General features: G+C 55.0%; 2 protein-coding genes and 1 non-coding gene across 6 annotated transcripts; 2 read left to right on the forward strand and 1 right to left on the reverse strand.

The window, feature by feature from the left end:
• Positions 1-789: 789 nt before the first annotated feature.
• Trnan-guu (transfer RNA asparagine (anticodon GUU)) lies at positions 790-863 on the forward strand. Its single transcript has one exon. It is a non-coding gene; the product is annotated as a tRNA-Asn (tRNA).
• Positions 864-2,824: 1,961 nt separating this feature from the next.
• On the forward strand, positions 2,825-14,240 carry Pcgf2 (polycomb group ring finger 2). Of its 4 annotated transcripts, XM_052197911.1 has the most exons (12): positions 2,825-3,109; positions 3,427-3,562; positions 3,710-3,822; positions 9,638-9,790; positions 10,362-10,458; positions 10,628-10,683; positions 10,766-10,816; positions 11,075-11,183; positions 11,293-11,347; positions 11,433-11,528; positions 12,177-12,257; positions 12,714-14,240. In XM_052197911.1, the coding sequence occupies exons 4-12, from the start codon at positions 9,679-9,681 to the stop codon at positions 13,083-13,085; spliced, it is 1,029 nt and encodes a 342-aa protein (XP_052053871.1). In that variant the 5' UTR covers positions 2,825-3,109; positions 3,427-3,562; positions 3,710-3,822; positions 9,638-9,678; the 3' UTR covers positions 13,086-14,240. The 4 variants fall into 4 exon arrangements, with proteins under 4 accessions (XP_052053871.1, XP_052053873.1, XP_052053874.1 ...); XM_052197913.1 differs by lacking the exon at positions 3,427-3,562; XM_052197914.1 differs by lacking the exons at positions 2,825-3,109; positions 3,427-3,562 and having other exon boundaries at positions 3,675-3,822.
• A 174-nt stretch (positions 14,241-14,414) lies between these two features.
• Cisd3 (CDGSH iron sulfur domain 3) lies at positions 14,415-17,447 on the reverse strand. Its single transcript, XM_052197916.1, has 4 exons — positions 17,145-17,447; positions 16,882-17,010; positions 16,480-16,599; positions 14,415-14,768 (listed from the first exon to the last, which is right to left on the reverse strand). Exons 1-4 carry the CDS (start codon positions 17,430-17,432, stop codon positions 14,589-14,591), a joined length of 717 nt encoding a protein of 238 aa, XP_052053876.1. The 5' UTR covers positions 17,433-17,447; the 3' UTR covers positions 14,415-14,588.
• Between the last annotated feature and the right edge of the window lie 887 nt (positions 17,448-18,334).

An 18,334-nucleotide genomic window follows, 5' to 3' on the forward strand; every position in this document is an offset into this window, starting at 1 on the left:
AGACGCCAAAACGGAGGCTTGAAAAGCGGAAAGTGAAAAGTCACTGTGAGTGCGGAAGAGCCTACGGACCGGGGCATGCTGGGATCTTGGCGGACCTGGAGTCCGGGCTGTCCCGTCTAGGGGCGGAGTTTGCAACACGTGGGCTGGGGACCAGGCCTTGTAGGGCTGGTGCGGTAGCGGAGTAGGTGACCTGGAGCTTACTGTGGTGCTGTAGGAGTTAGGCGTCTTACTCAAGCTAGCCGACTTCATGAATTCATTCACAAATCCCTACTGTTTACCGGGATTTTTGCAGGTGCCAATTTACCTATCGGCACCGAGTACACCGAAGGTGCCCATTCTTTGCAGAATGGGGAGACCGCTCCGAGGGTTCGTGCTAAGAGGGTTCAATTCCAGAATGGAGCTTTGTTTTGTTTTGCGGGAGTGAGCTACAGGTTGTTCAGGGTTTGGAGTCTCTCACCCCCAATCCCTGCTGGCCGACAGACGTAGCCCCAAGTCTCTTAGTCACTCTACAAAGGAACGTTCTGTGCCACATCCAAGACACTGACCGAGGATAGCCTGAGCCAACGGCTCCAGGGCAGCCCAGGCGGGACGTTGTGCGTCCCTCGCCTTCCCCTCCGGAGCACAACCCCCATTCCCCCCGCCACAGCCACGATTCGCTGTTCTTCGAGATCCGGATTTTGCTTCGCTGGATTTCTAAGCCACTGTAACTGCTTGAGTTGTGACTGGTCTTGCGTCATATCGGGCTCACTCCTATTGACTCTGCTCTCTGGCTCACAAACAACTGTCACCGTCTCTGTGGCGCAATCGGTTAGCGCGTTCGGCTGTTAACCGAAAGGTTGGTGGTTCGAGCCCACCCAGGGACGGTCTGAGGTTTTTTGTTGTTGTTGTTTTTACTTAAATCGCAAATGCTTAAAAGCCACATTCGGTACTGATGTGCCAGAAGCAGTAATTATGATACACCGGCCCAGACGGTCATTTTATTTAGAAATTCGTTTGTGGTCAGTGAAAGAACGGATCTGTCCCCACCACCTCTCACCATTCTTTCTCCCAATCAGGATGACTGAAAGCCAAAGCCAGATTTCTGTCTCGCTGCTGTGTTTAACAATGCAATTTTCCTTGGATTAAGAATAAATTTTGATGTGGAGGTTGTACAGTTTTCCGTTGTCTGCATAAGTGGACGATATCAACTTGAAATAGGACATCTGTCCCGATGGATGGGAACAGGAAAGAAACCACAGGAACCAAGTGAGGGATAAAAGATGTAGCGGAAGGAGGAAGAACCTAGCTGTGATCTACCGAGAAAGGCATACAACCCAGGGACCTACTTAGACAGTGGGGAAGATGGGGAAGGAAATGCATACAGAGACCAACAAAGGGTATCGTTTGCAGGAGGGAGAGGTGGAAAGGACACGGAGATAAAACTGCACACAAGCGAGGAGGAATGACTCAACCTATTGCCACCATTTAAAAGGGATCCTCTCCTTTGTATAGCTCTAGTATCCAATGGAAACAGACGCCCGTTGGTCCTTGCCTTGAAGTCCTAGGTTCCTGCTCTCTGGGAACCTCTGATTTCTGACTGCTCACCACGTGTGGCATGGCGATCAGCCGCTAGAGGACAGGGTAAGCTACAAACCTGGTGGGAAAATAAGGACTCTTCATGTTCGCAGAGCACATTAGGGAAGGTGGGCAGGAGGAGGACGTGCAAGGGAATCTTTCCATCAGTTCTCTAGACATTTGGCTAAAGGAAGTCCCTTCTGTGTTGCGGACGGGCACAAGCCTAGAGGACCGCCTGGGGCTCCAAACACAAATGGAGAAGAAAGGGTCTTCTCAGGCTTCTTGCCTTCACCGGCCCGGCCTGCTCTGTGTCAAGGCCCAGTTTACATTCTGTGCCTAAAACAACACTTGGCGTTGGCACCTGCCAGGTGCTCCCTGGTGGTTAATGGGACAGTTGAGTCAGGGGTTCTCATGTTGATCCACAGGGGTTAGCAATATCCCATCATAGATGGTTTATTGGAGTTTTAGTGGGTGGTGGGTCTTCAGTGTGCCCCCACTCTCCAGCGGTTTATCTGGAACTGGAACTTAATAATTGTTTGAGGAGCAAATGGATACCCACCCCAATCAGCAAAGGTAGCCAGGCGCAGCCCTTGGCACCCTGTTGCGGTACCCTTCGGGTTGAGCATTTGTGTTTGTTCAACACAAGGACCCTGATGACAGTGGGCGTGTCTAACTCGAGACCCCTTTCCACAGTAGCCTGTGAGCTTGTGGTACCCGATGTAGGGATCGACCGATCCTCCCGGGGCCTCTTTTTCTCCCACTTGGACCACCCAGTCTAAGCGGAAATCTCTTGCCCTTCCTCTACACCGTCGTTTGGCTATGCCGGCTGAGAGCTGACGCTGCTGGACACAGGGCAGACAGCCTTTCCAGGGATCCTGATGAGCAGACCAGTGTACGAAAGCACTCACTCACTCACTTCGGGGCTGCTTTAGGCTTGGAACAAGGAGAGGGGGCAGGCTCGACAAATATTCGTTCCTTACTCGAGCCAACCCACCGTCCAGGCGCTTAAAGGCGTTTCAGGCCGGATAATCGGGCTCTTTGGAGGGACTGTGACAGTGGCCACCCCCAATAAATCATAAGTAACGAATCAGCGAAATCGAGCGACCTATTGAGGTCCACGGTTCCTGTGGTAGGAATCGATTCGCTTCCTTGGCGCCGTCTCTTTCAGCTCTGCTTCCTACCCTGCCCGGGGCCAGGGGCCGCTGGGGACGGGAGAGCGAGCGTTGGGTGGAGCCGAAGGCGACAGTCGGAGTGAGCTGGCACCAGCCACCTTCGCGCTCGCCGGCCCCTCCGCGGCCGCGAGGGAGGCGCACCGGCGGCGAAAAGGCGCGCGTCCTCTCTCGACTCCTCGCTTCCTACTGCGTCGGGGCCTCTCGAATTCGGCTAGTTATTGTGTCTCTGGCTCGGCGCCCGAGTTCGTGTCTCGGGCTGCTCTCCCCGCCCCGGACTGCGTTCCTTTCTTCTCCGCCCTAGCACGCTGAGCGCCCCAGCCTCGGTCACAGCCAAGCCCCGCGGCCACCGTTCGCTTCCCGCGAGGTGCGACGACCCCGAACCGGTGTGTGGGGGAAGCGGTGAGGGCCAGCTCGGGGTCACACACGTACTTAGGAATCCCGAGGGATTCAGCTGGAGTGAGTAAACCTCACTCGGACGCGTGGCCGGCGGCGCCGCGTCCCCCGCCCAAGCGCCCTTTGGTAGCAGCGACGCACCGGGTGCTGCGAGACACATTTCCGCCCAGTCTGCATCTCACCATTTTCCAAGCTCCCCAGCTAGGGTAGGGATCGCAGGGTCGGTGGGAGAACACACTTATTTTAGGAGGAGGAGGTGGTTTCGTGACGGAAGGTAACACAATAGGACCTTTCCTCCGGGTTCAAGGGATCTGCTTGGATAAGAGGTGGTCTCCTCTTGGTTTGGGGAAAGCCCAGCGCAAGGCGGCGGGGAGCAGCTGAGCTAGCCTCTCCCCCTCCTCTTTCCCTCTCTGCAAACATCCTGAAGGAATGAGGTCACGTGGGTGAGTAGTGGGCGGGACCTACTCTTGTCTGGAGGAAAAAAGCCATTTTGCCCCCCCCCACGGCCCCTCCCCTCCTCTCTGGTCCCCTCCCCTCCCCACTCCCCCTCCCACCCCAAGCTGCTCTTACAAACTCCTTTCTTACCATAGGTTTCTCCCCTCCCGCCGACCGAGCGAGCGACAGGGCTGTGGTCCCCCCTCCCCTCCCTTCCCTCCCTCCCTCCCATCCCCCCTCCCCGAGACCCACCGGACCCCGGAGCCAGGTAAGCGGACACCGACTCGCGTTTGCCTCCTTGCTACCTCGTAAGCGTCTAGGCTGGCGACCGGGACCTGTTCACCTTTCCCCGCAGACCCCGGTGGGAGCCGAGAGCCCCGGCCTGGCCTGCCGCTCGCGTCCCCTTCCCGCCCCGCCAGCCGCTGTCCAAGCTCGCCCGGTCCGCCTTTCTTTCTCCCGTTCCCGGTCTCTCTCTCTCTTTTTTTTTCCTTTCCTCCCTTCCAAGATGGCCGAAGTGGATTCCCCCTCTTAACGATTTGGAGTCTCCCTCGACCACCTCCTCTTTGTGCAGCAGCCCCCTGCTAAGACCCTGCTTGCGAGGTATCGAGGGGGAGGGTCCGGGCGGCCACGAGGGCTCTGGGGACATACGCTAGGGTGGGTCTCGTCCCCTGACCCGAGTATCTCCACAGGCTGGACTATGGTTCTGGCCGATCGGCCCCCTTGGAGTCGGGCAAGGGTCGCTTCCCGAGTGGGCAGTGAGCGTGGTGGACGCGCGAGGACTTGAGGCCCGGAGGAAGGGGACTTGGCTTCCTGGTGGCCGAGGGAGGGCGCCCTAACTACTGGGGTCGGGATCTTGGGCACCTCCCCCCCCAGAGGTCCCTTTCGTCCCGGTGCGAGGCGCCCCGCCCCCTCCCTGAACCACCTCGGCCGGCCGAGCTTTTCCCTACCTCCCTCCTGGGGCCCCACCAAACTTTGGCTCTAGGGAGGGAAGGAGTGGCCACTCGGTCACTGGGGTGCCTGATCCCTTGACCTAGGCTTCGCAGGGAAGTACGGGCGGAGGGGGAAGAACGGGAGCCAGGAGAGATTTAGCATGCTCTGTCTTTTCATTAGTAACCAAGGGGGTCTGATGAGCTGGCCCTTCTGCCACAGGGGGCGAAAGGGGAAGCGGCTACTCTTTTCTCCCTGAGCCCTGCCGCTGCCAGCTCTGAAAGCTGGGGAACCCTGGGCCTGCAGACAGCCTTCCTGTCTCCCAGGGGCGTCTGAGCAAGCCCCCTACTCTTCCATCCCTCACTTCCCGGGTCTATCCAAAATTGCTCTGGTTGCTTGATCGAGAAGGGTGTGTGTATGTGTGAATTTAAATATGTTTAAGTATGTACAGGTGTTACCTCAGAGTTTTCCCTGCGTCTTTGTCTCTCGTAGCCCCCAGCCGTGCTTCCGCCATCCCCCATGCTGCCTCAGTCTCTCTTGGTCTCCCTCAGGCTGAGGGAGGGGCTTCTCTTAGCCAGCTCTCACAGTCCCGGGCCTCTCTCTCTGGACTTCTTGCAGTTGTACAGTTCCCGAAACTCATGATCCCCCCACACATACACACACATGCACAAATCCCTGCTCCAAGGTGTTATTACTGTAATCGGAGGAGCATAAAGCCAGCTCTGTTGTAGCATCTTGGTGGAGAGGTTTTCCCAGGGCTTCCCCTGGTTTGAGGTTGGGGCTTGCGCACTTAGAACTGCGTTTGGAATGAGGCAGGAAACAGACTTCAGGATCCAGTCCGGATGTCGCCTGATCCTGTTCAAGTTGAAGTATTGGGCGGTGAACAGGGAAAGGGGAAAGTAACTCCCTGAGTGGTTGATGGAGCTGTTGCCATGGGAACAGAAAGAGCCTGAAGTGGAAGAGGTTACATGTTATACAGGTCAGATGCCAACTGTAGCCCCGCCCCCACCTCTGGCCCCACAGCGGAGTTGGGGGACTGAACTGCCTTGGTTGCTGGAAGACTTAAATTATAATTTGCCCTGAGGACTAGAGGTTCATAGAAGGTTAATGTCTGTGGCTCCGGTTTCAGGCGGGGATGTGACGGGGTGGGTGGAAATGATTTCTGCATCTGTGGACTAGAAACCTGGCTCCAGCCTAGCTGTGCATGTGGTGATGTGTGTCTGGCCAACTGTCTGTCTGGCTTGTGTGTATGACCAGGCTTCTCTGGTTCTGGTGTTGTGGGTGTAAGAGATGAAGGGGGCGTGTCTGGCTCTGGATATGAGTACCTTGTGCTGCCCTCTGTATAGTCTTTGTTTGTATTATTGTTTTATTTATTTATTTTATTCTGTCTTCAGGAACTGAGTGGTAGGTAGAGGCTTCTATCTTTTTTCCGTGCTCAAGGCTGTACCACTACCAAAGGTTAGGAAGAGATAAGAGATTCACTGTCCCGGTGCAGAGCCCTCTCACCCATATACAAACACATGCGGTTTGCTTGCAGAGCTGGGTCTATGAAGCCGGAAGGGGAGCCGGTGCTAGAAATTCATGTCTACACACTATACTCTGGCTTGCTCTGTTTTCCATTGTGCCTCAGTTTCCCCATCTCTACTGTGGAAGGTGGTGTGGGCATTAGCTTTTGCCTCCCGCTCAGCCAGCCCACAGTATGGGCTTCCTGCCCTTCCACGCAACGGCTCTCCATCCGTCTACCCACCCGCTCATCTCTTGGGCTGAATTAGGAGCGCCCACCTGGGTGCCAGCTTGTGACGTGAGGGCAGGGGGCAGGTAGATCCTGCTCTGAACATCGCCTGTTTTCCTGAGTGACCTTGGGCAAGCCACATCTAAGGTTTTTTTTTCATCTGTAAATTGAGAAGACTTCATAACCAGTACTTCCACCTCTGCCAGACAAGTGCTAGGATGTGACCTTGAATGACCTCCCTCGTGGCCTGGGACTTGCTTTGATTTGCTGCACAGAGGCAGGAGGGGGGTGGGGGGGGGGGGCTGTCCCTGGAGGCAGCAGGACCCGTTCTCTGTGGTGTCAGAGGCCAATGCCTACAGAACAATCTGGGATGTCTGTCAGCTCTAGGCTGGAGGCGCAAGGAGGGACCTGTGGTGAACCCAAATGGCATGCGACTGGGTGCTGGTGCTGGCCAGGCCTCTTTCCTGCTTGGGGCCCCTGGGAGGCATGAGCTAGAGCAGAGAGGACTACAGACTTGGGTGTGGGGGTGCAGAGGGGGCTGTTGGAGGGATGTAGAAAGGACTGGGTTCTTCCCCAGCTCCATTGACACCAGCCCACAATGGTCTCGGCTCCTTTCCTGCTTCTTGGGACCTGTGTCTTTCACTTTTTCTTCTGCAGGCCCTTTGTCTCTCCCCACTGTCCCCTCCCTGGTGATGTGGTACAACATTCCTTTTCCCTGCTCTCCCCACCAGCTTTTCCCTGCATCAGGAAGGACCCAACACTGGTCCTGATGCTGAGCAGGGAAACTGGGAGGGAGGGATGCTCTGGGGACTAGGAGCTCCTGTTTACAGCCACTCTTGGCACCTGCTGACAGGGCCCTGCAGGTAACCATGGCAATCAGGTGAGGAGCCAATCAGTGCCTCTCCCCACCCCCAGCCCCAGTGGTGGCTTTCTGAGGCCCCTAGGGATGGGAATAGGGAACAGGGAGGCTCTCTTGCTCCCAGGGGAGACAAGGAACATCACCATCCAAAGCGGCTCCTTCCCTTATGGCCCTGAGCTTAGAAAGGGAGCTGGCGGCTGCTCTTGTGTGAAATCTCTAAAATGACGGATTGTGTGGGGATCCTGTGGCTTCTTAAGAACCTGTGTTTCCTTGCAAATGAAGTGTGTGGGTGAAGAGCACATATATTTGTGTGTGTGTGTGTGTGTGACACACACACACACACACACACTGGGTGGAGGGGATTTAGCCTGGATTCCCTGGCAGGATCCTACTCTGATACAATTTGTTTCTGCCTGTGTGTCTCTGGACACAGACACACACAAGGCAAGCAGTCACATGAAGTACCTTTGGAAGCCCAGACAGCACGTACACACGGTGGCTATTACACACGCTCAAAGAGACAGCCACTTGGAGTTTGTTCTATCCTCTGGATGGTTGTAATAATATTTGGGCTTCTTGCCAGAGACTGTGTTACCATGGAAACAACTAAACAGTAGAGTAGCCAGCAGCCTCTTTGAAATTGTGAAGGGGGAACCCATGCAGGGAGTACCAGCTAAGGCCACCTATAGGGGCAGGAACTCTGCTCCAGGTTTACAGGTCAGGGAGCCAGGTCTCTGGGCCAGCTCTGGCTGCCTTGTTCCCTTCTCTCTTTTCTACAACTTGATGTCTGTCCCAAGTGTGGCCTTTTGTGTAGCTCCATCTATCCCAGCCTCTGGCCAGGTGCCCTAGGGCTTTATTAGCTGTTTGGGTTCTGGCCAGGCTCATCCTGGGGTCTCTATAGAAACTGCAGATCCTGGCTGTGAATTTCTTGTCCTAGAAAACCCTGTGTGGTGGCTTTAGAAATCTTTCTGGAAACGAGAGAAGGGTGTATGTTGTAAAGGAGCAGTTGGGGCTTGGCCAGCCCCTCAAGGCTCCTGGGTTTTTGCTCTGGGAGAGAGAGAGAGAGAAAGAGAGAGAGAGAGAGAGAGAGAGAGAGAGAGAGAGAGAGAGAGAGAGAGAGAGAGAGAGAGAGAGAGAGAGGAAAGAAGCAGTAGCCCCCTTCAGGCCAGAGGCAGAGCCAGCTTTGAACTGACCTCAGCCTTCCAGGGCCTGGCCAAGTACATTGGAAAGCTGGGTACAGAGAACGTTCGCTCTCTGCCGGTTTTTCCAGCAGGTGTCTTGGAGAGCCTGTAGTTTGTTGGTGCACAGCCTGTAAACAGGTGGCAGCAGTCGCCAGGTTGGGACATGGTGGGACATTACACATGAAGCAATTCTGTGTGTTCATGAGTGGGTTCCTAGACCATGCACACTAGAGCACTTCGTGGGCTGTTGGGGCTGGAGTGGGCAACATGGCGGGGGGGGTTACTACCACAGGACGGGGAGGTCTTTCTCCAGGCCCTTGGATTAGCTGTGGGCCAAGTGTCAAGTTGGGCCTGAAACTCCTTCTTTTTATAACTTGGGATGTATGAAAACCAGCCTCAGGGTTGGCCAGGAAGCCAAAGGGTCAGCAGGTAGTAGACATGTAAGAGGCTGTCTGTCCGGAGACTTTAGAGGAGGGGAGTGCTCTGGGGCCTGAGTGGACAGTCAAAGGTGATGGGTCTGTGTGCCAGCGTCTCTCTGGAAGGTTTCCTTATGAGGAATCAATGTCTCATTGATGGAGTGGCGGTAATTTATTCTTCATTTTGGCCTATGAATTGAGTTGACTGCACTATTTCTCTTAGCTCTTGGCGCTCGGTAAATATCTGCCCACTTGAATGGATATGGGTTGGAATCAGGAATATTGTTAAAATTTTTTATTGCATTTATTTTCTGTTTGTGTGCGCGCGCACACACGTGCGCGTGTAAGTTTTCAAAGGACAACTTTCAGGCATCATGTTCTTCTCTCTCGTGGGTCACCAGGCTCGACTCTCTCACAGGCTCACAGGTCCCACCGAGGGAGACCTTTTTTTTTTTTTTTAAAGATTTATTTATTATGTAGGTACACTTTAGCTGTCTTCAAACACACCAAAAGAGGGCATCAGATCTCACTACAGATGGTCATGAGCCACCATGTGGTTGCTGGGATTTGAACTCAGGACCTCTGGAAGAGCAGTCAGTGCTCTTAACCTCTGAGCCACCTCACCAGCCCCCAGGGACAGCTTTAAAAGCATCGATATCTTCCCTTTTCCTGCCTTCCCGTGTCCACTTTCAAGAATTGGGTAGTGCTTCCTATGGTCTGACTTCAGTCTTTCCTACTGCTTCTGAGATGGTATATGACCTTGCTTCTCAAGGTGGCAGAAGCCTCCTGACCCCCCCTCCCCCCAGTGAATACTCAGAGGGAAGGCCAGAGGCAGCCAGTCTCAAACAGATACCCAGCTGCACATATGAACTGGGAAAAAAATAAAAACGGGCTTTGGGTCCAGCGGGGAGAATTGTAGGGGAGTTGCTAAGGGTGGCTGGATTTGTGACCCCATTTCTGTTTCCCAGGGTGATATTTCCAAACTCTCGTCAGTCCTGACCCCGGCATCATGCATCGGACCACACGGATTAAAATCACGGAACTGAACCCTCACCTCATGTGTGCCCTCTGTGGGGGCTATTTCATCGATGCCACCACCATTGTGGAATGCTTACATTCCTGTGAGTTGAGTTCAGGGATGCCCAGCTTGGGGACACCACTTAGGGAAAATGGAGGACATCCCTTGCTGCGCTGGAGGGCTGACCCCGAATCACTGAGAGACTGCCAAGCAGGGACAGTGTGTGTGTGTGTGTGTGTGTGTGTGTGTGTGTCCTGGACCCAGAAGCTTATTCCCGGGACATGGGACAGCATCAGAAACCTCTACTTTTTTTCTGATATCTCTGGCTGAAGTTTGACCCCTGTAGATTCAGGGGTCATTCATTTGCACTGTCAGATTGGTTATGAGAGATCCAGGGCTGGTAAGGTTGTCTTCTCCGGCTGGCTCCAGGGAGCTGGGACTTGGGGCACCTTCTATGTGAGGCAGGACACCAGCCTGGCTCATAGAGAGATGAGGCCCATCCTCCCCTAGGGCTAGACAAGGTACAACAGCTGAGGTGTGTGAATGCACATTGCTGTGCTGGCCCCGCAAGCAGTCCTGAGCTACTGGGTCGGAGTGGGAAGAGATTGTTGAATGGGAGCCCGGGCCTGGGCAAGAAGGGGCTCTGACTGTCTTCTCTCTGTCCACACTCCAAGTCTGCAAAACCTGCATCGTGCGCTACCTGGAGACCAACAAATACTGCCCCATGTGTGATGTCCAGGTTCATAAAACCCGACCACTGCTGAGCATCAGGTGGGCTCCTGTCCCCGTTCCCTGCCTCCAGCCCGACATAGGCTAAGAAATGCCAGACGAGGAGCCCGCATGCCCGAACGCTGGGTCTGAAGAAGGGGTACAAAGCCAATCCCAGGCTAGAGAGATGGAGGGACTGCGGCTGCTAATGTCCCTGTACATTCTTTCCCAGATCAGACAAAACCCTCCAGGACATTGTCTACAAGTTGGTGCCTGGGCTTTTTAAAGGTATCAGGAGCCCCTGTGTTGTCCCCGCTCACCTACCCCTCTTCCCAGCTGTCGCCCACTCATCCCCACCTCCTTCCTTTAGATGAAATGAAACGGCGACGGGACTTCTACGCAGCGTACCCCTTGACGGAGGGTGAGTGCGTGTTCATTCTGAACCACAAGTACATCCTGGTCCCTGAAGCAGCGTGACTGCCTTGGGCTGCCCCAGCTGTGAATGTGCCAGCTTTGCCCCACCCCCACCCCCGCTGTCCCTCTGCCCCCCCAACAGACCTCCCAGCTAGAGTGCGGTCCAGAGGGGACTGGGCTCAACCTCTGAGCTGCCCCACTTCCCTAGGTCCTCAGTCCCTTGCTCCATCTTTGACCAACCCCTCTGAGCTGTCTCCCTCTGCAGTCCCCAACGGCTCCAACGAGGACCGAGGCGAGGTCCTGGAACAGGAGAAGGGAGCTCTAGGTGACGACGAGATTGTCAGTCTTTCCATTGAGTTCTACGAAGGCGGCAGGTAAGTTTGACCTACGCCCCTTGCCTACCCTGGCCCATTCCCCAAGACCCAGTCAGACATGCATCTGGCCCAGCAACTCTGAAGCCCTTATCTCTATCTCTTTTTCCAGGGACCGGGAGGAGAAGAGGAACCTTATGGAGAATGGAGATGGGGACAAGGAGAAGGTGAGCCTCCGGGCCTGCCTAGGAGTGGGCTGTGGGCTGAGAGCACCATGGATACACCTTCTCACAGGGGCCTCTTCCCCCACAGACAGGAGTGCGATTCCTGCGATGTCCGGCAGCCATGACCGTCATGCACCTTGCAAAGTTCCTCCGCAACAAAATGGATGTGCCCAGCAAGTACAAGGTGAACAGCCGCCTGTGCCACGTCAGACAGCAGAGCTCTGCCACTGTGTCTGATTGGTGCGCATCACACAGCCATCACATGGTTGTAAGCAGGGCCTGCAGGGCGGCCTAGCCCCACTGTTGAGGTCTATCATTGTTTTAGTTGGTGTTCAGAGGGCCTAGGGCAAGGGATGTGTGCGTGCAAATAATGCCAGGCCTTTGAGTGGGCCAAGGCATTCTAGGATACAGACTGGTAAAGCACGTTGAACACAGGATCCCTTGGAGGTCTCTGAGGCGCTTGACCTTGCTTCTTTGACAAGGTACAAGGCTTCCCTCAACCTACACTTGAGTAGGGAGACGAGTTGTGGTGCCCAGCCAGCCAGCCAGCCATACGGACGGTGGTATCAGAGCTGCTGCTGTGGTTCCCTTAGGGGCACAGGCAAGAGCCTGGGTCAAAGCAGTCCTAGAGAGAGGAGCCTCCTTCCTCCCCATCAGTGCATTAGGGGAGTTTCTTGGAAAAATTCTGGAAGGGAAGTCACATCTACAGTAAGGAGAGACCTCCTGGAGTCTACCTTTCAATTCACTTACCTCTATCCCCCAAGACTCCCAACCCTGGTGGCCAGGGTGCAGTTGCTGGGTCCCATGGTTTTCATTCCCTGCCTCCCTCCAGGTGGAGATCCTCTATGAAGATGAGCCCCTGAAGGAATACTACACCTTAATGGACATTGCATACATCTACCCCTGGCGGAGGGTAAGCCTGTGACAGAGGGTTGGGGCAATCCAAGGTCCTACCTGGCCAGGCCTGGCATTGCTTAGTGGCCACGGTGACATGAGACACCCTCTTATATTAGACACTCCATCCCTTGTCCCTGGAGCCAGGCCTGGTCCTGGTGGCTCATCCTTCCCAGGTCAGCTCTGGGCCATTTCTTTGAGACAGTCTTTCCCTGGCTGGCCTCAAATTTGGTATAGAGTCCAGGCTGGCCTTGAGTACAAAGCAGTCCTCCTTCCTCAGCGTCCCCGGGTGCTGAGATTACTGGCATACCTCCTACATATCCCTTGCGATGCCCTGGTTACTACCCATCAGATTTGGGGTCAGCAATACGGGTTGCTACAGTGGGGTGTGATGCCTTCTGTCCTACGTGATTTCCACCCCCCCACCCCAAGTCTCTTACACTCTTTCTTCACTGCGTCTTCTTTCTCACCACAGAATGGGCCTCTCCCCCTCAAGTACCGTGTCCAGCCAGCCTGCAAGCGGCTCACCCTGCCCACAGTGCCAACTCCCTCAGAAGGCACCAACACCAGCGGGGCATCAGAGTGTGAGTCAGTCAGCGACAAGGCTCCCAGCCCTGCCACCCTTCCGGCCACCTCCTCCTCCTTGCCCAGCCCTGCGACCCCATCCCATGGCTCTCCCAGCTCCCACGGCCCCCCAGCCACCCATCCTACCTCCCCCACTCCACCTTCAACTGCCGTTGGGACCACCACAGCTGCCAACGGGGGCACTTCGAACTGCCTGCAAACGCCATCCTCCACCAGCAGGGGGCGCAAGATGACTGTTAATGGCGCTCCTTGCCCCCCTTGAGAAAAGGGACCCTCTCCTTCCACAGCCATCTTTCCCCTCCTTTTTACTTTTTCTGGGCCCCCTTTTTCCACTTTTGACTTTCCCTGGTTCCTCCCATCTTCAGAGTGGGAGGTGGGTTTTATAAATAAATCTATCTATATATATATAAATATATATATGTACATAGGAAAAACCAAATATACATACTTATTTTCTATGGACCAACCAGATTAATTTAAATGCCACAGGAAACAAACGTGTGTGTGTGTGTGTGTGTGTGTGTGTGTGTGTGTATGGGTGGGGTGTCCAGGTCTAGGGGTCTTTGTAGTTCACTCTGCTCTTCTGGAGGTGTACCTGGTGGTCTTAAGGGGCACTGGAAGTATTAACGTCCTTCCCTATGTCTCTTCTGCGTTCCAGGGCAGAGGGCATGTTGGGTCCCCTAGCCCTAGCTGACTAGGGGTCCATGGTCCATCTTGGCTGTTCCCCATCCCTGCCCAAGCCCCCATTGTTGAATGTTCAGAGTTGCTGAGACAGTGCCTTTTACAAGTGCAGTTTGTCCTCTGGCAGTGAGGATCGAGTGCTGTGGAGAAGGCGTTTCCCTCAGCTCCTCAGACAGTGGAAACCTTGTGCAAAGAACTCATAGTTCTGCCCTCCCCCTCCCCCCATCCCTACCCTCTTGTGGAAGATCCTGGCCCTATAAAGTCTATGTGTGACTTTGGCATTGTGAACACTTCATTTCCTCCTGCCCTATCCTGACCCAGGAACTCAATGTAGCCAGACTGGAGGTGATACTCACTGGGGGCCCAGAGTAGTGGGTTGGGGTGGGTAACCCCAGACAAGCACAGACTCCAGTCCACTTCCTTATCCCCAGCGGATGCCAGGCAGGGACAGGACAGAGGCAGCTAGAAGCACAAGAGAATACAAACCGAGCTGACCCCGACTCTACCTGGTGGCTGGACCGCCTGTTAGGGGCAGACTTGAGCACCTGGGTTTCCTCATGTGTACATAGATCTGGGGGGCGGGAGGGGGGAGGAGGACAGGGTATTGGCTTAGCGTGTGAAGTTCTGAGCCCATGGGTCTGTTTATGCCATGTCCTGAGTCTGAGGTCCTGTGACTGTACCCTCCTGTCCTGGGTCATTTGTATCTTTGGCTTTGTAATAAATGCTGTGTATACTCTTGAGCCTGTGGTTCTTTGGGACAGAGGGAGGAGGAGGAGTGTGGTGCTCCCCAGCCTTACTGTGCTAACTGGAATGGATCTGAACTACCCTACTTTGGTCACCAGATAGCCTCTGCCCCACAGATCTTACTCTAGCAGAACACCCGGAAGCTTGCCAGTGAGCACGGGAACAGTTAGAGGGCGGGCCTCAGTGTTTAATGACAGCTTTACCAGACAGACGCTAAAGCAGGGCCTGCTCTCAGCTGCCCACCAGGAGAATACAGGCTTTTCAGGGTACAGTCGCCGACAGGACATTGTGGCCTTCATGGAAGGGAAGCCGGGAAGAGGCCTGGAGTCGTGGTCCCCCCTCAGAGCGGGGAGCCCACCTCTGCTTTCTGTACCTGCTCACTCTTGTGGGTACCATCACAGTAAGGGGGTCGCCGCGTGGCCTTGCAGGTACACAGGGCCACGGTACGTGTCTCTTGGGCCTTGAATTTGAGTGGGGAAAGTCCTGTGCGCTGGAAGAAGTGAGAGCCGTCACAGAAGGGCTGGTGATAGAGAGAGAGAGGGAGAGAGAAGTTAGGGTGGCGGGAGAGCTCAGCACTGTCATTTCCCCGAGCCCTGCACTGCGAGGGGTCACAGAAAGGCTGTCATAAAGTGGATGTCTTCAGTGTTGCAAACATTTCTCATTGTTCACCTTTGGGAGATCCAGAGGTCAGGACAATTTGCAAGGGGAACTGGGTCTCAGGTAGAGGCAATGTTACCTACCCACAGGTATTAAAAGATTGGCATTTTTTCATTTTTACAATTGTGTGTGTGTGTGTGTGTGTGTGTATGTGTGTAAGAAATCGCAGAACAGCTTGTGGGGACTTGGTTTTCTCCTTTTACCACGTGGGCCCCGGGGATCACGCGAGTCTGCAAGGCTATGCAGCAAGTCCCTTTACCCAGTGAGCATCTTTCCAATCTTTCCAGCCAAGTTCTCATGTGACCCAGACCTACCTTGAACTCCAATTTTCTGCCTCTACCTTCCAAGGGCTAGCACTATGGCTATATGTTGCTATACCCTGTTTATTGAGTGCTGGGGATAGATTCCAGGGCTTGCACACACATCAGACAAAGGTTCCATCCACCGCTTATAGCCACACCCTCAACCCCAGTTTTTGTTTTTTGTTTTTTTGTTTTTTCTTTTTTGATGGCTAGGTGAATCCCTATTGGCCCAGGAAAGCAACATTCTTTGCAATGTTTCTCAGGGTGAGGGAACCCAGCACCCCAGTGCCTTTCCAGGGTGGGGTCAGTCTTACCTGGTTATAGGAAACAATAAACAAGGGGTGTCTACGACAGCCTGCCCGCCTGCCACTATCAATGTAAGACTACGTCTCTCAGGAGAGCCCTTCAAAGCAGAAGATGGTGAAGACCAAGGCCCAAAGTGGGGAGAGGCCTTGTCGGGGGCAGAGTGTGAGGAGAGAGGTACTGGTGAAAACCTGCCTAAAGGGCCTGGGCATGTACTCACAGTCCTCTGGCTGGCATGCCCTTGAAACTGCCCCACCCTCTGGAATATCTGTTCAAAGGCCACAGAGTAAGTAAGCCTCCAGAGCTGGGTTTATCACCCCAACCACAGTGCGGGGAAACAGGGCAGAGTTCTCCAGAAGGAAAGGGAGAGGCTCCCGCGAGAGCCAAGGGCTCCTGCCCAGCTGGGGTGGCATGGGATGGCAGCAGGTACACAGGAAAAGTCACATCCAAGGTGAAAAGAGAGGAAAGAGACCTGGAGGGGACATCAGGGAAGACAGAACAGGATCTTCCCAGCTGTGAGGCCCAGGGCCTGGCACATGGGCAGTAGTAATGCTCGGAAGGAGGAGGGCAGGCAGGCGAGTCCTTGGTGTCTTAGAGCTGGAGCGCAGAAGTCCCCATGGAGGCAGAACTGTGAGGAGACTGAACCAGCTACAGAGGGGAGAGACATGCACATACACTGACAATGCCCATCTGATAGCGGTGACCGATGGTGGCCCGTGAGCTGGTTCCTGCCGTCGAGCCCCACCCCTCAATTGTATCTCAGGTACATACAGAAAGACGGGCAGTGTGGACGGATTGAAAGTCCCCAGGATATGCCATGCTGACCCCCATCAAGCAAGAGGGGAGGAGATGGGTGTATATGTGTCACACTGCCAGGCCTAAGTCAGCTTCTGAGATCAGCGTGTTCAGGACGGTACGACCAGAGATGTGTCTGTCACGTCTAAGTGAAAGGCTACAGGAATAACTCACCTGATTCTTGCTCCGGCCACATACACACCACCTGTAGGTTTTCCCGGCAACCAGCTCCAACCTGATGGGTGTTTTCTGTGCCACCACTGGCTTGGCTGGGACTTTGGGGAACCATCGGGCCTATGACCAGGGATGGACGAGTGGCTCAGGATCATCCCAAGCCATCGATGTCCTTTTAGTAGGCGGGGTCCTGGAACTTTTCTTCCAACTCTGGGCTTGACCTATCAGGTGGCTCGTCTCCCCGCAGCGGGGAAACCTGGCTCCTGGCCTTCTGCCCTCCGGGTCCACCAAACCTTCCCTAGAGCATGCTGGGAGCAAGGGTGTCCCTGTCGCTGTCTTCGGGCTCTTGAGGTTGGGGAACTGATGGGAGTTGTGTTGAGAGAAGACGTGAGGCGTACTCACCAGCCAAGAGGAGATTTCCCGCCTCTGACACAGCTGCGACAAGGCAGGCAAGCAGACGTGATTTGGAAATAGAAGACGCCGGAAGCCCATCGGGGACGGGAACGACCACGGGCCAAAAGAGCGTGGGACCTATTTAAAAAAAAAAAAAAAAGGTTGGGAAAAGGGTCAAAGAAGAGGCCCTGTGGATCTTGGCATCTACTCGGGCACTCCCTCCGGAAAAAGACTGCCCCGTGGGGACGCCGGGCCGAGGGGTGGAGTCTGACCTGGGCCGCGGGAGGCGGGGCCGAACGGCCCGGGGTCACCCAAGAGGGGACGCTCGCCCAGACGCCGCGCATGACCACAGCGTGCAGGCTCGTCCCCACGCTGCGCATGGCCGCTCTGCGCGCCGCCGCGTCCGGGTCGCCCGCCCTCTCCGCTCCGCCCCCAAGGAAGACACCGCCCGGGCCCGCACAGGAGGGGCAGGGCCGAGCTGCCCCGGAGCTGGCGGGTGCCGCCCAGGCCCTACCGAGACCAAGGCAGCCCATCACTCTGCAGGGCTCGGACGTCTGCATCTTCACCTGCACCGCATTCCGGTTTGAACTAGTCTTACAAGTACTTGAGAAAAAGGGTCACCGACCATACCCTGTCCTCCTCCCACAGGCCTCCACAGCTGGCAACCCATCTCCCTCCCTACAATGAAGCCAGACAAAGCAAGGTCTCTTTGGATTTTCTTTTTTTTTTTTTTTTTTTTTTTAGTAAAACATTCTTTTATTAAAAGAACAAGTGCTGTTTACGAACTGTCCTTCGTACAAATAACATCCGTTATACAAAGATACAAGACCCAGGCTATGCACAATTCCAGGCTTGGAGGTCGCAGGGGAACGCCGCCCCTTGGGCTGAGGATATAAAGGTTTCAGAAAGAATGAAAAATGAGCCCCTGGGTTTGCAATCTGCGGCTTCCCTTCCTGGCTCCCCTAGGAGGGCTCTGCTACATGGAAACAGGCTGCGGTGGAAGGAAGAGCCAGAGTCCTTCGGGTCTTCAGTCCCAAGTGGGGCTGGAGAATGCGAACACAGGAGAAAGAGGACAGCCCTCAGTCCCCAACTCTTCAGTAGGTCGAGACAAGGTGGTCGCTGGGAACTAGACACACCTATAATCCAGGAGGGGGCTGGAGGGCACAGGGGGGCTCCCCGGCCCCACCCCCTCCGCCCTACTGGACACCTCTCCCTAGGCTCCAGCTGCCCTTTGGCCTGCTGCACTCTTAGGATAACCTATGACCCAGACTAGCAGGGCGAGCCTGTGTCTTAGAAAACCTGTCAGTATTTCCAGGGTGGGAAAAGGGAATGGGAACATTAGCCTCTCCTTGGACTCCCCTCATGTCTAGACCCTTCCTAGGAGTCTAGGGTGGGCACTTCCTGGGTCTCAACATTGGGAAGAGAAGGGATCACCTCATGATCAGGCTACCCAGGGCCAGCA

Source organism: Apodemus sylvaticus, chromosome 10 (assembly GCF_947179515.1).
Source record: "Apodemus sylvaticus chromosome 10, mApoSyl1.1, whole genome shotgun sequence".
NCBI classification, from domain to species: Eukaryota; Metazoa; Chordata; class Mammalia; order Rodentia; family Muridae; genus Apodemus; species Apodemus sylvaticus.